We start from the raw sequence: 20,603 nt of genomic DNA on the forward strand, positions 1-20,603 counted from the left end.
CTATAACATATGTAATTGATAAAATAAAAATTGCCCAAATCAAAATATTGTGTTTTTCATTGATTCACAGGCTACTGTTTTTGTCACTTAACAGTCCTAACTATAATGAAAATGCCCAGGTTTATTATTCTCAAATGAAACTTTTTGAGCTAAGGGAAATCAGAAGGAGTATTGTGTGTATCAGTGGTAAAGCCATTGTGATATTTCTGGAAATGAGCTGGCAGACAGACTTACCAAGGCCAGATCCCATATGGCCCAACCTGATTCCCTATTAGAAGAAGTATATATAATAAAATGAAAAAGCAATATCTTTATATGTTGATGCAGCAGTAGATAATGGAATAGCCTGCTGAACAACAACAAAAAAATAAATAAAAATAAAAAAAAATAAAATAAAATCCCCACTTTCTTACTTCAGACTCTTGGAGTTGGTTGCTTTTGTTTGACAATTGGTTATGATTATTTACAGTAACATTTGCATCATATTGGAGTTAAGGATTCAGTTTATTGTCCTCTGTATCATCAGGATTATATGGATGGTGACCATCTCAAGAATTTCCCTATTATTTTAATTTCCCTATATTTATTACAGATAACTCTGTCAAGGCTAATTTTTGCCTTTGGTTTTTTACACTCATTTTATTGGGCTGCTCATCAACTAATAGGAGAAATGCCGAAGATGTAACTTATTCTTCCTCAATTTGTTTTCGAATATTTCAAATTTGGTATACTTAATGCCATTAACTTTCTGCTATGTTGAATAAATAGTGTATAAATGGCTCTTCTTTTGATCTTAGTCAGTTGTCCTGCTTTCCACTTACTCTGAATGTTGTAAATTTTTCTTCACTTTTTGTGAATATGAGTTTTAACTATTATTGAATATTTTGAGCTCCTGAAGTACTCATTATTGTTTGATACAGGGCAGGGTTGCTGTTGGGAAATTGAAATGTATTAAGATAGGTATGCTTTGTAAAATTGTTCTTTGAAATCAAACTACTACTCATACTTTTTGTTTTGTACATGACTGTGATTCTTATTTTCTTATTTATAAAACTAGTAAGTATTGTTTCAAGAAATGACTTGCTTAGTTCTTGAATATTCTCAAAGTTTGGCGTAATTGCTGTTTTGTTAGATGAAAGGATTTTCAAATTCAGGTAAATGCTATTATTGTATTATTTTGACTCACATGAAGCTAGTACCAACACAAGTGAATGAAAGATTTGATTATTTAAATCTGAAAATCAATAAAATATTTAACATTATTAGCTAGTTTTAATGTTGTAATTTCACTTAATTATATGCAGAGTTTCAAAATGGTAAGTTTCCTTTCTTTGTCATTTTACAACATTTTCTTTTCATGCTATTATGATGTGTTTGCAAAAATATTGTTATTGAGCGAAATGTTAAGGCAGTGCAGTGAAAGATTAGGTGACTGTGTTCGATATTATTTATGCAAGAATGGGGAATTAATATGAGAAAGTTATTTGTTTTCATATTTATTTGTTTCAGCATCACTTCATATTAAAAAGGTTTTAATTAACAATAAAAAGTTGAAAGTTATATGTACAATGATGAGGAAAAATTAAAGGAACAACTGTAAGAAGATATTTTATATTAAATGCAAGTCCAGTGAAAAGTGGTTGGTAGCTCAAGGTCAACATTATCACTCATCCCAATGAATCCCACTGAAGTGAAGAAGTATGCAAATTTTGGTTTCTATTCTTTTGACACATGTGAAAAGGAATGCAAGGATGTGCTGGAAATTCTAATTTTAAGGGCTTTAGCAGTAGTTGGATAAAATTTTAATGTCTAGAAGATAGAAAATTTTGTTGAAAAGGTGTTTAATGAATTTTGTGGAAAGCCTACAAATTTATTTTGAAATGCGGGAATAAAACAGGATAGAAAGAACGCAGACTTTACATAGGTCTAAAGATTTAAAAGTACAAAAAGCATCATGTCAGGGAACAGTTTAAAGATACTGGGAATGTATACAGAATACCAGATCAAGGTCAAAAACATCACACAACAATCTGTGGACTGTATTAGCAATGGTTGCTAAAAGAAAAAGATTACTGATGTCAGCCCAGATTGCAGGGAAGTTCACTGCTGCTACAGGAACTTGACTATCCAGATCTACCGTGACAGACAAACTGTATAAAGAAGTATTGTACGAAAAGAAACTCATGATTTTTGTCCCACTAAATTGGGCTGCAAAATATCTTGCTGTGTTGGGTGCAAGATCATCATGACTGGACTATAGATTAGAGCCAAGTTAAATTTACTGGTGAGTTATTTCTGTTTAAAGATTGTTTCCAGGCAGGTTACAATCTGCTGTAAGCAAAACACATGCAGTAATGCAATAGGTTGAAAGCATCTATGAAAGGCATTAGTACAAAGATGGTGGAATTATGTGTGGGCGGGCATCATTTTAAATAGCCCCACTGACATACACATTTTTACAAGAGCAACAACAAATGCTGAAATGTACAGAGATTAAGCTCTTGATCCTTAGATCAAGTTGTTTAGGGGTTCAGTTGGTGATAGCTCTCATAATGAATGATAATGCTTGCATACAACATGCTGCATCATTTTGAGGGTGAAGGAATCCAGTGCCCGGTGGTACTTGTGTGAGATGTATTAGAATGCCACCTTACATCATTGCTGCTTTACCACCTAGCATTCTTCAGAATCTTGAAGGCACTATTCAGTGTGAATGCACTTTATTACCGTAGGAATTCCTGGATAATCTAATATGCAGTTGAAAAAATTGCTGTAAAATTTGCATTTCAGTCATGGTTGGCCACACACATTATTTTTTTTCTGTGTTATAACACCAACTTTTCTCTATTCGAATTTGTATCTAATTGGTTGCAACACCAATTTTTTTCTATCCCAGTTTATATCACATTTTTATTTAAATTTATTTTTTGCAGAAATAGGCAGTTTTGCATTTTGAGGTTATGTCATGCATGGCAAAATGAACATTTTGTGCAATGCATGTTCTTGGATGTAAAATCATTTGTATGAGTTTTTATGGTTGTTCCTTTAAGTTTTCACACCAGTATGTAACACCTATTTTCCCTTTAAACTGCACTTTACTTTTGGCAACAGTATGTTTTGTGTTATGTGGCTTAATAGAGATGATTTTGAAAATGTGTCTCTGGACATATATAAAAATCTGTTCAGGTGCTACAAATGATAGTCTTGTTTGTTTTCAAAGTGGAATTATTTTGAAACGGAAGTTAACTGTAATTCCCACCCCTTTGATATATTGAGAGAACTCCTGTGTAGGTAATATAATATTTGAAATTGCACATTCAAAGGGAATTTCTACATGCATTAGACTTGTTTATTACTGATTTTTAATAACAGTGCAAGTTTTTACCAAAACGTTTTCCTCCTGTGGTAAGTAGTTCTTGTGTGTTTTACTACAATCGATCATTTATCAACATGTTTTTTCATTTATGATGTTATTTAGCTAAGAGATTTTGTAATCGTACATATAGTATAGTTTGTACGCCACTAGCGACTGTGTAGATAAAACCACTGGATACTTTTAGTTCAACCTGTGTTAAAATCATGAGGAATTGGCTGGCTGTATTATAAATAATTATATCTTATTATTCCATGACATGTAATATCTGAATAAAGATGGAAACATGAATTTGTGAAAAAGCCAGATGAAGAATATTAGTTGTGAAATACTAAGTGAAAATCATGGTTGGGGCTTCTCTCATTGATAACAATCTTTGGCACAAAATATTCTTTATGGCTTGATTTATTTCTTGAATTAAAATTGTGACTCCATAACCAACTATTCAAAGCATATCTCATCATGTGTATTTTTGAAATTCTGTGCATAATGCAATGAATTTAAGGGAAATTATAGCATTGAATGCTTCATTGATTTTGAGGCATAAATAATCAAATTTTCCACACTTACGTTACTACTAGCTTTATGTGACAAAATATTAAAATTATAGACTTATATTACCATCACAACAGTGTGTCAGATTAAAATCATGTCTAAACAGGACAGAGCAATGCCATTTGCTTTAGAAATGATTCTGCAATACTCATGAATATTTATTTTTCAATCTTATGCTTTATGTAGGATAATGCTAGAAATATTCATCTTATCATTGCTACTACAGTTGTTTTGATTTACCAGTGTTTTAGAAGTCTCAGTCTCGTGGAAGACTGCCATTTTGCCTATATATGTATATATAATATGTAACAATTTTTTTTTTTAAATTTTCTAGAATGAAGAAATAATTGAGCTGCAGGATGTTCGAGTGTCTCCAATACCTTATCTCCGCCGTAGAAACCAAACTTCTGCATATTCATCGGACACTTATTTTCCACCATCCTTTCGGAGAACACGCTCACACTACTCCCAAGGTTTCAATCGAAAATCTTTAGAGCGTAATTCTGAGAGGCACAAGAGGCCTTATGTATTGAGCAGCTTAAAGAGAGGAGCCAGTGCTTTAAGGGCTTCTATGCCAAAAATTAAAGACATTAATAAGATAGATAAATTAGCTCGTATTGTATTCCCTGTGTCATTCCTATTGTTTAATTCAATATATTGGTGTTTTTATGTATTTTAATGCCCACACTGAAAGTTTTCACTCAGAAGTGCAATTAATTTGCTATTTTTATGTCTGAAAGACTCATTTCATGTATTTTTAATTTTATTTCGATCACATTTGGTAAAAGAAGAAAAAGTAAAGCAGTTGCATATATGTGTGGGGAAATAAATGATCTTTCACTTATTTTCCAGCAGTGTAATAAAGCAAGTCATTTCAAACCGTGTATTGTATTTGAATAAATTTTGCTAGTTTTCAATTTATACAGTTTTCCATTGTAAAAAAGAAATAAAGATTCAAATACTTAAGAATATAATATAAGATAATACTTTTCATCATATTTTTCTGTACTTGAATCTCAGAGCACTAAGAGACGTATCAACAATTTCTTTGGCTACAAGTATACGTATGAAAAGGTGAGGAGTTGCATAGTAGGAAAAGAGACAACTATTTATTTCATATATATTCTATCATATAGTTAGTATTAAAAAAAACTAATGTAAGCTTAAGAATAATAATTATTGTATTATACTGCTGAAATTTTTTAATATTCCATTCTAAAATTGTACTGTCATGTTAAATAGCGCCAGGCTTAAGAATTTATTTCTTACATATGTTTTGGACAACTTTATGTGTATAAATATGTCAGTTTGCGGGATATATTTTTGTGCAAATCCACATGCAACATATAAAAAGTAAAATATCATCAAAAGAAAGTCTTTTATTATCATACAGGTAACTTTTAAATGCCTATTTATTATACAGTATGATAGATAAAGTTGTTAAAACTGTAAATTCAGAACAGATTATTTTAGATATGGTCAGCACGGAGAAATGTTTTTAATCTTTTGGAATGACATATAGTTCTGCACTTACTTAAAGTGGAGTATGCATATCATAGACATCACATATTTAACTTTGTGTACTACTTATATACATTCCCGCTGTAGTTATAGGCAAAAGATAACCGGCAATGCCCTTTTCAATTGCCCAAATATCTAGATTTTTTATGAAATGATATTTGGGATTATTTATTTATAACATTATTCCAAACATCGTTAAACAATAATGAGCAGTAATCTTTTATTAGTAATAAATTTTACCCTAGAAATGATATCAAGCCTCATTACACAATAATGAACGTTTTCTTTTTAAAAAATATGGCATTCATTTAATAAAGTAAGCTTTCAGCAGATAATTTTTATAAATAACTATGATATCAAACATCATTACACAATAATGAGGATTTTTCTTATTTAAAAGTAAGTCATTCATTTTAATGAACAAAGCTTTTAGCATGAAAATTTATATAAATAACTATGTGACATCAGAAAATTTCCAGTGGTTTGACAAACCACATTTTTTTTTGTTCTTTGGTGATATATGATCTAAGTCATTGCATAGTTAAGAAAACTTGTACTTACTGTTTGTTTACCGTTGATAACTCATCCCATATAAAATTGTGACTTTGTTACTTAATATTGGGGGGGGGAGTATTCTGCCTTGTAAAAATTTATAAATGACTTTTCAAGTTGTCACTTCAGCTAGTAACAATTCATTTTGATCATTTACTTTGAATTGATTAGTTTTGTGTGTATTTTAAAATCTGGAATAAATATATATTGATCAATATCTTCTTCTTAATATTTACTGGTATTTCACATTCAGAGCAGCTTTTATAATACCAAAAGTGTAAGTTAATCTTAACCCATTCAATACGGGCATGTCATATGTGCATCAGCAGCGAACATTACCTCACGGCTGGGCGTACCACATTTGACTTTTTAGATAGAACGTTTAATTAGTATCTTTGATTGCCACTAGATGTAGCTGTACGTCTGTTATGCGGAAATATATCGAAAGTTAAGTATGTGTACCTTCATTCCTAAGCAATTTTTTTTTTGGCTATTTTGTTTCAGAATGAGGGGGAGATTTGTGGGTGGATGTTGAGCAATGTAATGTCTCTAACTGCGTTGTTTGATATAAACAAATGCATGTGTTCTCGATGCTTTGAGGTACTTTTTATTTTGATTTTTGCGATATAGGTATCTGAACGTAGAAGAATATACACAAATGCTAATTCGTTAGTGTTGAGTAACGTGATTGCTCTTACTGAGTCTATATAAACAAATGAACATGTTCTCGATGCTCTGAAGTACTTTTTAATTTAATTAATTTATTTTATTTTTTTATCTCCGTATAGTGGAGTGGATGTTCTATCATTAGAGACTTTTTTATTACTGTTAGATTTTTCCGGCATTGAGACGAATATTTTGTATGGCTTAGTGAAATTTTTTTTAATGTTCTATTGCTGGTGTTGTGTTTTTTAATGGCAAAACAAAAGCACTATCTAACCGTAGAAGATACACAAATGCTAAATGAGTTAAATTTGCTGATATTTTATTCCTGTGACATTTGCAACGTTGGATTTTGCGTACACCCAGGTTTCAAAGAATATCATACACTGTCTCTTTTTTGAAATATTGCTTCCTTTTCATTGTTTTCACATTGAATTTTTATGAAAGACAGTTTTAATATTTTTAAATTTGAATTTTTTATTGTGTTAAATAAAATCTGCGGTTGTTTGGATATTTTCCCATATATATTTAATTGTGGGATAAAGAAAAAATTATATTATTCTAGAATGAGTATTTTATAAGATTTTTAACGAAAATATAACAATAAACGTTTAAAATTAATTCTGACAACTACCTGAATGTTCTTCTCAAAATGTACCAAAAATTGGAACAATTGGATGACAAATTTAATTTATATGAATTTTTTTCGGAAGTTAGGCTTAGCAGTGCGAATTGTCCATCCTCACAAGATGACATATCTGGTTAATGTGCTGTCCCAAAAGACAGAGGTGCCCGTCGTGAACAGGTTAAATTATGTCTGCATGCTTCAGCATGATATACGTGAAAATTAAACATTACAGCATTTATTGATCTACAACACTTTGACACAGGCTGGGAAAATTTCTCCAAGATGCAAAACAATATAATATGTGCGACACAGTTTACATTGCCTGCAACATAAATGGAAAATCATTATTCCCATAATGAAAGATGTTTTGCCATTTATTTTAATGCTTATTTTAGAGTGAACTAAGTTATCCTGATGTGCAAAGAATTTGTGCTACGTAGTACTGTTTCCAGTATGGAATGTGGTCATTGCAAATAAATGGGAAAGAATTATACAGTTTGATCGTGTTATTTGAAAGAAGCTAAAGTAACCCCCTCCTTGGTCGGATTTTTTTTTCCAAATTTTTTGCCCCAAAAGTACTTTTTCATTGCTGAAAATGAATACATATTCTATCCTAAATTTGAAAATGCAAAATAGTTTTGACGGTAAGCAGTTTTTATGGAGCTACAGGTGATGAAATATATGATATCCCGTCCGCTGATCACCAGTTTTCCCTGCAATGCACCCAAGTTTTAGATTAAAAAATACAGTGTGATACTATATTTATTAACTCTATTGTTTTGATGTGTTTAATATAAATATCTACATAAAAATAATTAAAATAATTGCATAAAAATGCTTTAGAAAATGTTTTTCAATCTTACTATTAAAACAGCTTTACAACCTGCATTGGCCATCAGAGCATAAAAACCACATTTATCACTAAACCAAAATCATTTATTTAATCCAAAAAGTTGTTTTTTTTTTTTTTTTTTTTTCTTTCTTTATCAACAAAATTGGCTATGAATGTCAAAATTATCTTGAATGGTTTTTAGTTGAAATTCTAACATATATCACATGGATATTTAATAACAGGTATTTAAGGTGGGAAATCTCACTGAGAAAATTGTGAAGAAATTAGGACTAGTCGTACTATCTTTTAGTATTCAGAAAAACAGAAATAATCACAGAATTTAAAGCGACGAATTGTCAACGATGGAATTTTTCTCTTCGTCGCATGGTGGACGACGGCGATGTAACGGAAACAAAACGCCAAGCGTGTAAGATGAGCGACGCCGACCTAGAAGGGGTAAAATCTTTATCTAGAAGTGCTGATTTATAGCTTCTGTAGATTTGGGGGAAGATGAAGAACATAAAATGCCCCCTCGAAAAAGTATTCCAAAGTAGTTTTGAGTAATTGTAGGTCTAGTTATTTGCTTTAAGGATGATTTGGCCTTTTGATGTGTGTAGTATCTTCTCATTACAGTTATTCATGAGCGATTTCTGCAAAAGAGAAAAGGTGTGGTGGTCACATTTTGCAGCTTTCAGTAATTTGCCCTGCCTAAGGGTCACATAATTTTGAACTTCAAATTTTAGAGCTAGTCTATTACAGTTGTAATTAATAATGTTATGTATACTCAACTATCACAAATTTATAATTGTGTCTGATAAAATTCATCAGTTATTAATAGTATATTATATTTTTTGAAAATTTCAGTGAAAATTCTAATCTGTATTTACAAAGAAGTATTAGTTTAAATTTCATAACAGGGGGGGGGGGAGAAAAATATGTACAGAAATCTAAAATTGTTTACTAATCAATGAAATACTGCAGCAGTTAAAATGTGACAAATTAATTGCCTTCATAAATTGTTGTAGGAAATCTGTGCCAGCCACAACATTACCTAAGATTTAGGGTTTAGATGATGCTTTTTACCTGGTGCGGGAAAGCAAAGTTTGGTACATTGTTTACACTCGATGACTTAACTTAAGCCAGTGTTCCACAGATCCCGTGATATTAAGTTCTGATTTGTATCTGCCAGGAAAGCGTTTGGGATGAATTTTTGTGACAAATGGTCATCGAAACGTTCTACCTTTTCATCAATCGTGTGAATATATCCTTCAACACATTTTAGCAGTTTATTACTGCACCTAGTTTGATTCAGGCTTTTGACCAATCTCCAAATGGCTCCATCATTCAAATTTCAATTCTCAATCTTGTCATTCCACATTTTCCCCGTACGATGAGTTTGTATAATATTTTGGTATGACTGTTCAGTGTGCTAGATCTGTACATCCCTTGTTCTGCCAAATTCCTTTCCCGATATATGAGGTAAGTTTATGCGTGTTCAGGTTGACATTTCTCGTTCCCTGGTTTTTAGCTTGTTTTAGGATATTTGTAAACTCATCGACAACACGATCAAAGTCACTTTACAATCTGAGGGAGCCGATATTGAAATCGGATGTAATATTATGTTACAAATTCTAGTCCGTTATTTGCACAGGGGTCAAATTCTTGGGTTTGTTAGCACCTAAATGTGGCAAAACAGGCCTATGGTCTGATGATGTAGTTTAATACAAAAAGCGCCATGTGTACCTTAATTGTGGATGTGTGCAATATCTCGTGACACATGTTGAGAATATTAGGCCTATATGCAGGTTCTTTCAGAACGTAGAGGTAAACCGGGTTGTTCGTCACATAGTCTTGAATGACTTGTCCGTTTTTGATTCGTTCAGTTACATTCCCAGTCGCAATGTTTTAGATTGAGATCTCCGCCTAGTACTTATTAGAGAGTCATCTCCGAGCAATTGCTTGGAGATGACTCTTTAAAACGATTGTCAGAGATGTTATATAGACCGCAGAAAGTTATAGGGCCATATTTGGCAGTTTTCTGATTACTTTCACATCTTAATGTCCTTTGGAAGTGCCAGAACTTCTGAAACATGATTCTAGGTTTCTTTTCACATAAATGATTCTCTGCCTGTTGGTGAAGCCTGCTACAGCGGTACATGAAGCAGTCGACTAGCTTTAATTTGTAAGAGGTATTAGCATGAGTCTCTGTTACAAGGCAAATATCCGCATCATGGTGTAGTAGGAATCGGTGGAATTCTTACAGTTTGTTGGTTATATTTCGTGCATTCCACAGAAGCACTTTTATGAAGGCACATAAGATTGGGTGTAATTTTTCAATGTGCTCTGGTAAGTTCATGGCTGGATTTCCCGCGGCCGAAGCGATAGGTATGGACTTGGTTAGGGTTTGAAACATAACCAATGATTTCCAATAATTTGGCTTCGTCCAGTTTCTTGGTTAGCTCATCGAGTTGTGAAAGAGCTAGCTAAATGGGTGGAATCTTGCTATTACTTATAATGATTTCGTCATAATATGAAAACCCTCGGCAGTGAACTCTTGAATTTCTACCGAATTTGATAAACTGGGGAGGCTTCCTGTACCCTTTTTAAGTCCTTGTCACAGGCGAGCCGGCGAGTTTGAGATTTGAAGGCACTGCTATCCAGCAGGGCTGTAACTTTCCGGTGAGCATGAAATGACAATGTTTACTATGGCATTTATTATCTGCTTTCTCTTGGGCTTTATAATTCTGTATATTGGAGTCCTCCAGCAGTTCAATAAGCTTTTTCCAATCCTTTGTCACAGGGAGGGGGGGCAGTTGAGAGCTCCTACTCGAGAAGCCGTATTCTCCTTCATGTGTACGCCCTACTGTTCTTCATTGGTTGCCGGTTCTACGCAGGACGGAGCTTGTATTGGAACTGCTTCCGTAGCGGCTGCAGCTTGTTGGGTGCATTCCCCGTTTCGAGTCCTTGCTTAGCACTAGAAAGACTGAAACGTAGTATATACCTATATTGCCCAAAATAATTAATGTGAAAGAATAACTAATGTGTAAAGAAATTTGTTTAAAATTAATTTTTAATAATTTTTATATTATTTACAGTTATATAACAAGTTATTAGTAAGTATTAACAATAAAAAATTACTTCACTTGGAAAAAATAGTTTATGTATTATTATTTGTACATATTTTGCAAATGAAAGTGGAAATCTTTTTATGTGTACATCTTTGTTTTGTTGTTGTGGCAAAGTCGTTCTTGACAAATTTTGCATTTGTTAGAATGGTTTGCATTTGATAGTGTTGCAGTTGATCTTTGTGAGTCTCCATGTTCTGATGACTTTTTCTGTCTTGCAGCTCTGTACTCAGTGGAAAGCGGTTCTGCTAATTGAAACTAGAACTCTTTTCGTTGTATTTGTATTCTTTTCATTTCTTTGTAAAGGATCCAAGCATTTAGAGCAGCCAAACCTAATATGTATATAATATGTATATAATATTTGAAAAATATTTGGAGGGGCCATCTATGAGAACTAGCTTTTACTGTATATTTTCTGGCCATTTGATCCGTCATATCAACTCCAAATTTTGTGCTGTTATAAAACTGAATAGATTTCAGTAAAATTTTTTTATTAGTTTTACCAATTTTCACAAATTTATGCTTAGAACTTAGAACAGCTACTCTTTTATTTGGTTTGCTTTTATATATTGTAAGAATACAATTCTCTGATTTATATAGCAGAGTGGAAAAACGAGGCATGTTATCTTTCATTTGTTTGGCTGATTTGGGTAGTTCTGTTTTGCTTCCTTTAATAGTACCAACTAGAGTTGTTTTTTGGGCCGATAATTTTGTTGCAAGTGACATGCTAGTGGAAAAGTTATCGTTCGTGATATTTCTTCTACAGCTTGTATATGGCTCGACAAGTTTCAGAACAACGTATTAACTGAGATTCGAATAACAAGTACTACTTTAGCTTATTGAGAAACTGCAACTTATCAAGTATATGCCCAAATAGACAATTTAACTTGTTTGTTACTATGTGACGATAATCGAAAAAAAAAAAAAAAAAAAAAAAATGTAAACTGTTATTTCAATACAGAACCGAACTGGTCATATAAAAAATTTACTGAATTCAATAATAAGCGTCATTTGATTATTTAAAATTTATATAGCAATATAGGGCAATATAGGTATAACACATATGTATATCAGAAATGAAGGAAGAGGAGATATAACTACAATTATTAATAAACGCATTTATATGTTGTACAAAAAGTCACAAAATTCTAAGAAATTGTGTCATTATATACATATTTTTTTTTTCTAATTGAAATTAAAAAGCATTCAAAATGACTTCTTTGGGCAATCTAGTGTTAATACCTAGAGAAATCACACCTTGCAGTATTGATGGTAATTTTCTAAATCTTGGCTGGTTTCGGCTTATTTTCGGTGTTCTTTTTTCTTTGATGGGTTTTTCGCAGAGAAGTGAGCATCATCTTCTTTGGGTGACTTTGTCGCTTTCGTCGGAAGAACGGCGATAAAGTAAGGATGTCCATAAATTAAGGATAATTCGGAGTCACGCGGAAATCGAACTCTAAAATAAATATATATCCTGTAAAATCACTACACACGTCTTCAAGAATCATATGCAAATTTCAGGAAGTAACCAGATGATACCGATGATACGTCACAATGACGAGAGTGTATGAGAGTGATATGTAAGGAATACAGGCAAAGAAGTAAAATTGTTCGCAGGCGCTTTATAAGCATTTCAGTGCAATAACCGAATAGTTATGACACAAAGGACGCATTTGGATGATTTTTTACGTGGTAGAATTATCGGCCGTCTGGAATGTGGGCGTACCCAACTGGAAGTATCAGACGAACTTGGAATTGCCCAGAGTGTCATCTCCAGGCTTTGGCAACGATTCCAAGATGATGGTAATGTGAGTAGACGTTACAGCACAGGTCGCCCCAGAGTTACAACGCCGAATGAGGACCGGTATTTGGCAGTTACTGCCAAAAGAAACAGGCGGAGCACAGCCTTAGACCTGTCTCGTCAGCTCTCTTCAGCCACTGGTACGACAATTTCAAGGCAGACCGTGTACAGACGCTTAGGGCAGATTGGTCTATATGCTCGTAGACCTGTCAGATGCGTTCCACTTACTGCAACTCACTGTCGCCTGCGGTTAGCCTGGAGTAGAGAGCATGCATTATGGACACTGCAACAGTGGGCTTGTGTGATGTTTTCCGACGAGTCCAGGTTTAGCTTGCAGTCTGATTCTCGCCGGAATTTCTTATGGAGAGCTCCAGGTACCCATTACCACCAAGAAAACATCATTGAACGACACCGTTACGGTGGTGCAGGAGTGCTCGTTTGGGGTGGAATTATTCTGGGTTCCAGAACTGACCTGTATGTCCAAATTGGAACCATGACAAGCCAAATCTATCGGGTCGTCATTCTGGAACAACATGTACGTTTGTTTCGGGGCGCCAAGGGCGCACAATTTGTGTTTATGGATGACAACGCCCGTCCTCACCGTGCAAGCATCGTAAGCGAATGCTTTCAATTGGAGGATATCACTCGTATGGACTGGCCAGCATTCTCACCGGACTTAAATCCAGTAGAGCACGTGTGGGACATGCTTGGCCGACAGGTTCCAGCCCGTCAACCTCCTCCTACATGTCTACCGGAACTTCGGAGAGCATTGCTTTTTGAGTGGTGTATATCCCCCAAGATCAGATCGATAATTTGATACTCAGCATGCCTAGGCGTTGTACGGACTGTATTGCATCGTCTGGGAGACATACAATGTATTAACAATCATACCAACAATGTAATATTGGTTTTTTGTAAATAGGTTTTTTTTGTAATTTGCTCCAGGGAGAAAAAATCGCTAATTTTTTTAATAATATCAAACATATAGCATCTTTTTTGCACTTTACCTTTTGTTTAATAAATAAGCTTTACGAATAAGTCAAATTTGTTTTGTTTCTATCTCTTCCTTTGCCTGATTTTGCATTATCCTTAATTTATGGACATGAGTGTACTTGCTCCATGTCCTCATTCTGAGATTCTAGTGTTGTCTTCAGGGAAGATGAGGAAGATTGATCCTAATTGCATGGGATACCAATATCATTCAGTATTGAGTCTAGGATACTCGAAACTGCAGGATTTCTACCGCTCTTGGCTAGCATAAACTTTCTTGTCTGTCGAAATGAAATGTGTTTATCATCAGCAGGGTTGATTTATCTCTACGATTTTTCAAACATTTGTGTTCTGCAACGATCTGTTGTACAAAGGACATGTTTTCGGTCAGTCGTCCAAAATTGTGCGAGAACAAGAAATACATAGCAGAAAATCTGCAGTCTGCTCAGCAGAGCAGCCACGTAAAACGCGTGAGGCCGTTATATGGTACTGAAAATACGGGGTTTAACGATTTCCAATCTACACAAAACGCAGTAATACGTCTAATGAAAAACTATGAGCAAGATCGCAAGAAATGCACTGAGTGAGAGAAAGCGCACCTTCACGTTAAGAAGCAGTACTTCCAACTTTAGGGTTTAGGTTATGAAAATTATTTGTCTAGTGCTAATCGAAGTTCTTATGACGAAGACGATATGGAGGTCGTAAATTCCGTTTCATTTGCATCACTCACTTTACAGCGCTTCTAACTTGTACATCATTTTTAAATGACATCCGTACTTTGGCTCAATGGAGTGCTGAAGGTGACACCCAATCTTGCTGCAGCACTCTAAATATATATAATTTTTAGCTTGCATTAGAAGAAAACTAGAGATAGATGAAATCTGAAATCCTGCAAGATTTTCAAATATTTCGAATCTTATATTTCTTGAATCCTTTAAACAAGAGTGAAAAGAAATATGGGAAGGGGTGAAAAAAACCATATTAAAAGTTTTTAAAGAAAGCGAAAATTGAAATCTGCATTTAATGAAAAACGAATTTAAGAACAGAGTTTTTAAAAATACGTCTACATTTATCAAAAACATGCAAATAAAATTTAATGGATGACGTCCATAATAAAACTCTTGATTCACGAAGTTCAGTTTTTCAATATAAATTGACAAACCTCTGATTAACAGCTCAGATTTCAATTAACAGTTTTCTACAGTGACTGAATAATTCAGCTGGTAGACAAATAGAGTCATGCTCGCGACGCCGCGTTTGAATACCATGGCAAGAGGTGTTAGTAATATCCAGGACATCTATATTGAAAACTATCAAGACGAATCGAGAGTTAGTTCCAAATATTTCAAAACTGCATGACGCATCGATTACTTGAAAATTTTGATAGATTTCCCTGGATTCCATAAAGAAACGAAGCCAACACGACATGCTATTGGTGATTCAGATACCATCTCAATGAACACCTCTATTTGGGCATCAATAAAACTACCTTTTCGAAGTTCTGAAACCAAACGTTTAGCAAAATGTAATCACAATCTAAATGATGAAAAAAGTGCTAAAAATTTAAGTTTTGAAATTGAAGACTTGCGAAATGTGAGGATTTTAATGTCCCATACTTACGTAAACTAAAACGCAACTGATAATCCAGGTCGCATCTAATGAACTAATCCAGTTATTTAAAGCTATGTTTAACCTGAGTATTTTGGTCTTTGTGTTAATTGTGTGAGAAAAACTAGTTATCATTAACCCATTTTATCCTACTGTCCTATTTAAAGGACAGCTGAAAAATAGCATGTAGAAATCAGTATTTGCTTGATGCGAATATTTTGCCAGCTGGAATATGTAGGGATATGTATTAGCATCTGGTAGCGTGAGTTATGTGTCTCGCCCCCTCCTACTTCCTCTGGACATTTTGATTATTCATCGCATTAGTGGGCGTGGTTTGAATCATCTCTTTGTGGTTGCAGAATTCGTTTTCAGTTTACTTTGGACACTCGGCTGGGCATTTTGTATGTGAAAGTACTCTTTCCTTATCATCCTGGTGGTTAATGAAAGCTTTATTGTTATTAGGTGATATTTAGTGCATTGTTTTTTAACTGTCCTCTAAATAGGACAACTTTGGGAACCTTTGATGTAACTATTATATTCTCGTTGTTCAGTGTTATGTCATTTGTAAGCATTGTAATGGCTAAAAAATAACCACTAATTTAATGCTCACCACCAAATGTCACGTTAAAGCTAGGTTGAGAATTATCGCTGAGTAAGAAAAGCATACAGACTGATAAATAACTATAACATAACTTTAATTCTACCTCACCACTTGTCAGGTACAATCTAAAAAGTTGCAAAACAAAATTAAATTACCAGTTTCCTAACTTGGCAGGCCCACCAGCGGCCGAGCGGTAAAATCGCTGAACACTGGTAGTTCGGTCCGAGGTTCGAATCCCGCGAACGGGCTGCCTGCATGGGCGTTTTCGTGGTTTTCCCCATGTGTAACGTGTATACGAGCCAGTTTCCCTTAGAAAGTCCTCCACGAAAGGCATCCCTCCCCTTAGGCAGATAGCCCTAGTGTGCTTTGCCGTATCAACCCAATACACCTAACTTGGTGTACACCAACACCAATACACCTAACTTGGTAGAGGCATCATCTAGAACTTAAAAAAGTCTCTTGATAGCAAATCTAAGTGCTGATCAAGACTCTCTGATTGGTCAAATTAAAAGCTGTATCAAGTTTTATCACCAAATGGAACGCCTGGAAGTCCTAATTCTCTACGATTAGCAGCTTTCGTTACCAGGCAAGCGTGATGGGCTTCTTCACAGCCAAATGTTCATTTAATACAATTATACGGTAACGATTTTTTTCCCTAAATTTATACTAAACCGCAGACTCAAGTCATCTAATTCACTCATACAATAAAGAATTCTTTCTGTAAATTTCTACTAAACCGAAAAATCAAATCTGTATAATATTCTGGAATGAGCGAATAATTGACGAAATGAAGCATAAGCGAAAGTTGTAAATTAAAACTTGTTTACTTAAACTTGACTGAAATGCCACACGTTTCACTAAATGGAAGATAATTTCACTGCTGTATATTGTGAGGGGGAAAAAGTGATATATATTTCAGAATATGTCATACTTTTATTAATTTTTTAAAACAGCTGTCTTTTTTCCGCTTAAGAAACAAACGCACTTTCAATAAATTATTAGTTAGAATTGCGTAAACTAAAGTTTGTTTTAAACCTTCAGAACTTTTTAGTGAACTTTCTTATATTGAATTTTTCATACTATTTACAGGATGAACCAAATCCGTAAATAATTTAAAAAATTATAAAAATTGGAGACGAAGGAGAGAGATTTGTACGGAATTGCATCACAACGAGGGGATTACTCCGTTACGTCCTTTTTAGGAGAGGAAGAAAATATTTAATTCAGATATTTACTCATAGAGGGCACTGTACTCTGTCGACATTAACGATCGCAGTCAGAAACTGAAAACGATTTTGAATACTTCTACCGGTAAATACAATGAATAATTTTCTTGGCGGAATATATAACGCATTCCTTGTACTCAGTAAATCTTTCTCAATGTTGCCAGCGATAGTTACTGTTTGTATGGCATAGCTGCCTGTTTCAGTGAAAAGTAGAAATAAAAATTCGCCTCCTTGGGATTCATTTTCCCTCAAATCGAGTTAGATGTATTTATTCATTCATTTATTTATTTTTATAAATTTGTGAAATCTTGCCAAGCATTTGGACCATACGCAATTTATTCTGTGAGCAGTAACTGAAAAATAAGGGAAATGAAGAAAAGCAATTGTGTAGAAAATGCATCTTGGCACTTACTTTTGAATGAACTGGGTATAAAAAGCAATGTTTTTCTTTATATGTTTTTCAAATTACGTCTGTGTGTTACGTCTGTATGTAATTTGAGTTATTATTATTTAACATCCTAATATTGATTTATTTTATTTAATCGGCCCAGATATTTGCAGTTAACCCTCCAAACGTAGAATCCGTGTTTAACGCGTTAACCCTTTTATCCTGAACATACGCGGGTAACATTCTTACCACGTCGGTAGAAACTGGGACTTTTTTCTACAATCAGGTTCTCAGGGGGAAAAAAAAAGAGGCTCCCCCTTTTTTTAATGTATTTTGTACCCTCGATCAGAGGGTTAAGAACAAAGCATTTGTTCTTGTTTTATTTTTACTACATGAGCATGCAATAAATTCTGAAGTGAAATTTTATATTTTACTGCTGTAAATTTATTACACCATTGCACATAGGATGCTGACGTTCTGAATATTAATTGAAATTTATCAGAATTTTCTTTTTGACGAAGAAAAATTTTCTTTAATTACAATAGTTGTACGATTCTGTATCTGCCACGCCAGTTTTTAAATGAATGAAAATCATAAATTTTAGCAAATAATTTTTATTCAAAATCTCTGTAAGCTTTTTAATGAGGAAAAAACATGAAGCATAGTGTTTCACACTTTCAGATACTTTTTTATCATACGAACTCTAAACGTGATAGTTTCTACGACTTAATTTAAGTTGTGGAAGAAGGAAGTTTGCAGTTTATATCTCATAAGCCTCCATAATATGCTACATAAGAAATTTTCAAAGATTTGAAGAGTAAATTAATAAATTGTCCGAGAGTTCTATGACGGAGCAAATTAACAATGCAACTGATATAGTTTTCCTTCGCTAACCTTTGGTTTTATTTATTTTAATATGGCAAGGCATTCGAAGATTATCTGCCTAAGGAAAAACATGCCATCGGGGAGCACTTTTCTAAGCAAAACTGTCTCCTATACACGTTACACATATTGAAAGCTACGAAAACGCCCTTGCAGCCACCCCGTTGGCCGAGATTCAAGCCCCGGAGCGAACAGCTCAGCCCCTTTATCGCTCGGCCGCTGGTGAGTATTGTTTCGCTCACAACCTGCATTCTTTTTTTCTGAGAAAGCTTTCATTTGATTTTGAAATGTTGCTACCCGAGTTTCCTTCCATTCTTGCTCAGGAGAATTAATATCCATCATTGATATTCTGAAAAATTTTGTTTGGTGGAATATATATTACCTTGTGAATTCTAGTTATTTCTTTTGCATTCCCTTCATTAAGGCAGGCTTTTACAGCCCTTGTTTTATGAAAAGGAGTATTATTATGTTTCTAGGGAAAGCAAACATGAATTTATTATTCGGACCATCTGAATTCGAACTACTAGTATACAGCGGTATTAATTAATGACTTGACCGAGGGTAAAGCTGTAGTACGAGTTAAACACACTCTTTAAAAAAAAAAAAAATAAGAACCAAGTTGCGATCGTGAAAAGTTTGGTATGTAAAACATCTTGATCGAACATGCAAATGATCAAAGTTTCAAGGCAAATGAACAAGATTTGCGATCGTAGCGCGCTTTTCTAGTGCGCATTTCGCAAAGTATAAAACCAGTAACGGAGGCGGAAATTTTTTTTTGTTACTGCCATTGTAATTCCATAAAGAAGCAACTAAAAATGCCATTACGACGATATCGAAGACCTTTCAGACAAATGAACAACTTCGAATATGATCGCGGGCCCACCAGCGGCCGAGCGGTAAATTGTCCGAGAGTTCTATATTCTCGAATTCGGTCCGATGTTTGAATCCCGCGAACGGGCTGGCTGAATGGGTGTTTTCGTGGTTTTTCCCATGTGTAACGTGTATACGAGCCAGTTTCCCTTAGAAAGTCGTCCACGAAGGCATCCCTTCCCTTAGGCAGATAGCTCTAGTGTGCTTTGCCATAGTTAAATACACCACACACCACTCGAACGTGGTCGCATAGTAGGGTTGCGTGAAGCTGGGTGGTCATCCGAGCAATATTCTGCCACCTGCAGCGGACAGATACTGCTGTGCAAATACGTTGGCAGCAATGGTTGCTAGAAGGAAATTGCCGACGAAATGAAGGCTCTGGAAGGCCAAGAATCACAAATGCGAGGCAAGACAGGATGATTGTTCGCCAGGCCCGAACCGTCCCAATGGTATCATTGTCGACTATTCAACGCACTACAGCCATGTCTATACCTCCCGTGGTACCGTCCACCATCTTACGGAGCTTGTCTGAGGTGGGGTTACGCTCACAGGGGCCTTTAAGACTTTGCTTTTGACCCCACAACATCGGCGGAGTTGTCTGGAGTGGTGTCGCAGCCGATCATCATGGCTGCCATTAGACTGGCATCGTATAGTGTGCAGCGATAAATCCCGTTTCACTCTTGAAGCAGATGACCACCCTGTCGTGTCCGGAGAAGACGGGGCTAGCGGTACCAATCAGCCTTTGTTTTACAAAGCCATACAGCCTTAATCCTTGGTGTGATGGTGTGGGGCGCTTTTTCTTATGACAGCAGGTCATCTTTAGTCATCCTCCGTACATCTTTAACAGCTCAACGATATGTTGATATCATCCTGCGGCTGGTTGCATTACCCTTCATAGCACGTCATCCTGGGGCCATTTTCCAACAAGATATTGTCAGCCCATATACCGCTTGCATATCTCTGGATTGTCTCCGTGCGGTTGATACTC

The 20,603-nt window shown here is 34.8% G+C and overlaps 1 protein-coding gene across 4 annotated transcripts in view; it reads left to right on the top strand.

The window, feature by feature from the left end:
- The window catches only part of LOC118188979 (gamma-aminobutyric acid receptor subunit beta-like), a 122,527-nt gene extending 116,309 nt beyond the window's left edge, over positions 1-6,218 (top strand). For all 4 annotated transcript variants that reach the window (XM_035359514.2, XM_085808303.1, XM_035359508.2 and 1 more), the window contains exon 9: positions 4,263-6,218. In XM_035359514.2, coding sequence (XP_035215405.1) covers positions 4,263-4,607 — 345 coding nt within the window. In that variant the 3' untranslated portion in view covers positions 4,608-6,218. The remainder of the gene's footprint in view (positions 1-4,262) is intronic.
- Positions 6,219-20,603: the final 14,385 nt, after the last annotated feature.

The sequence above is a fragment of the Stegodyphus dumicola genome, chromosome X1 (assembly GCF_044657685.1).
Source record: "Stegodyphus dumicola isolate Sdum_Otavi_A_Nest chromosome X1, ASM4465768v1".
Taxonomy (NCBI): domain Eukaryota; kingdom Metazoa; phylum Arthropoda; class Arachnida; order Araneae; family Eresidae; genus Stegodyphus; species Stegodyphus dumicola.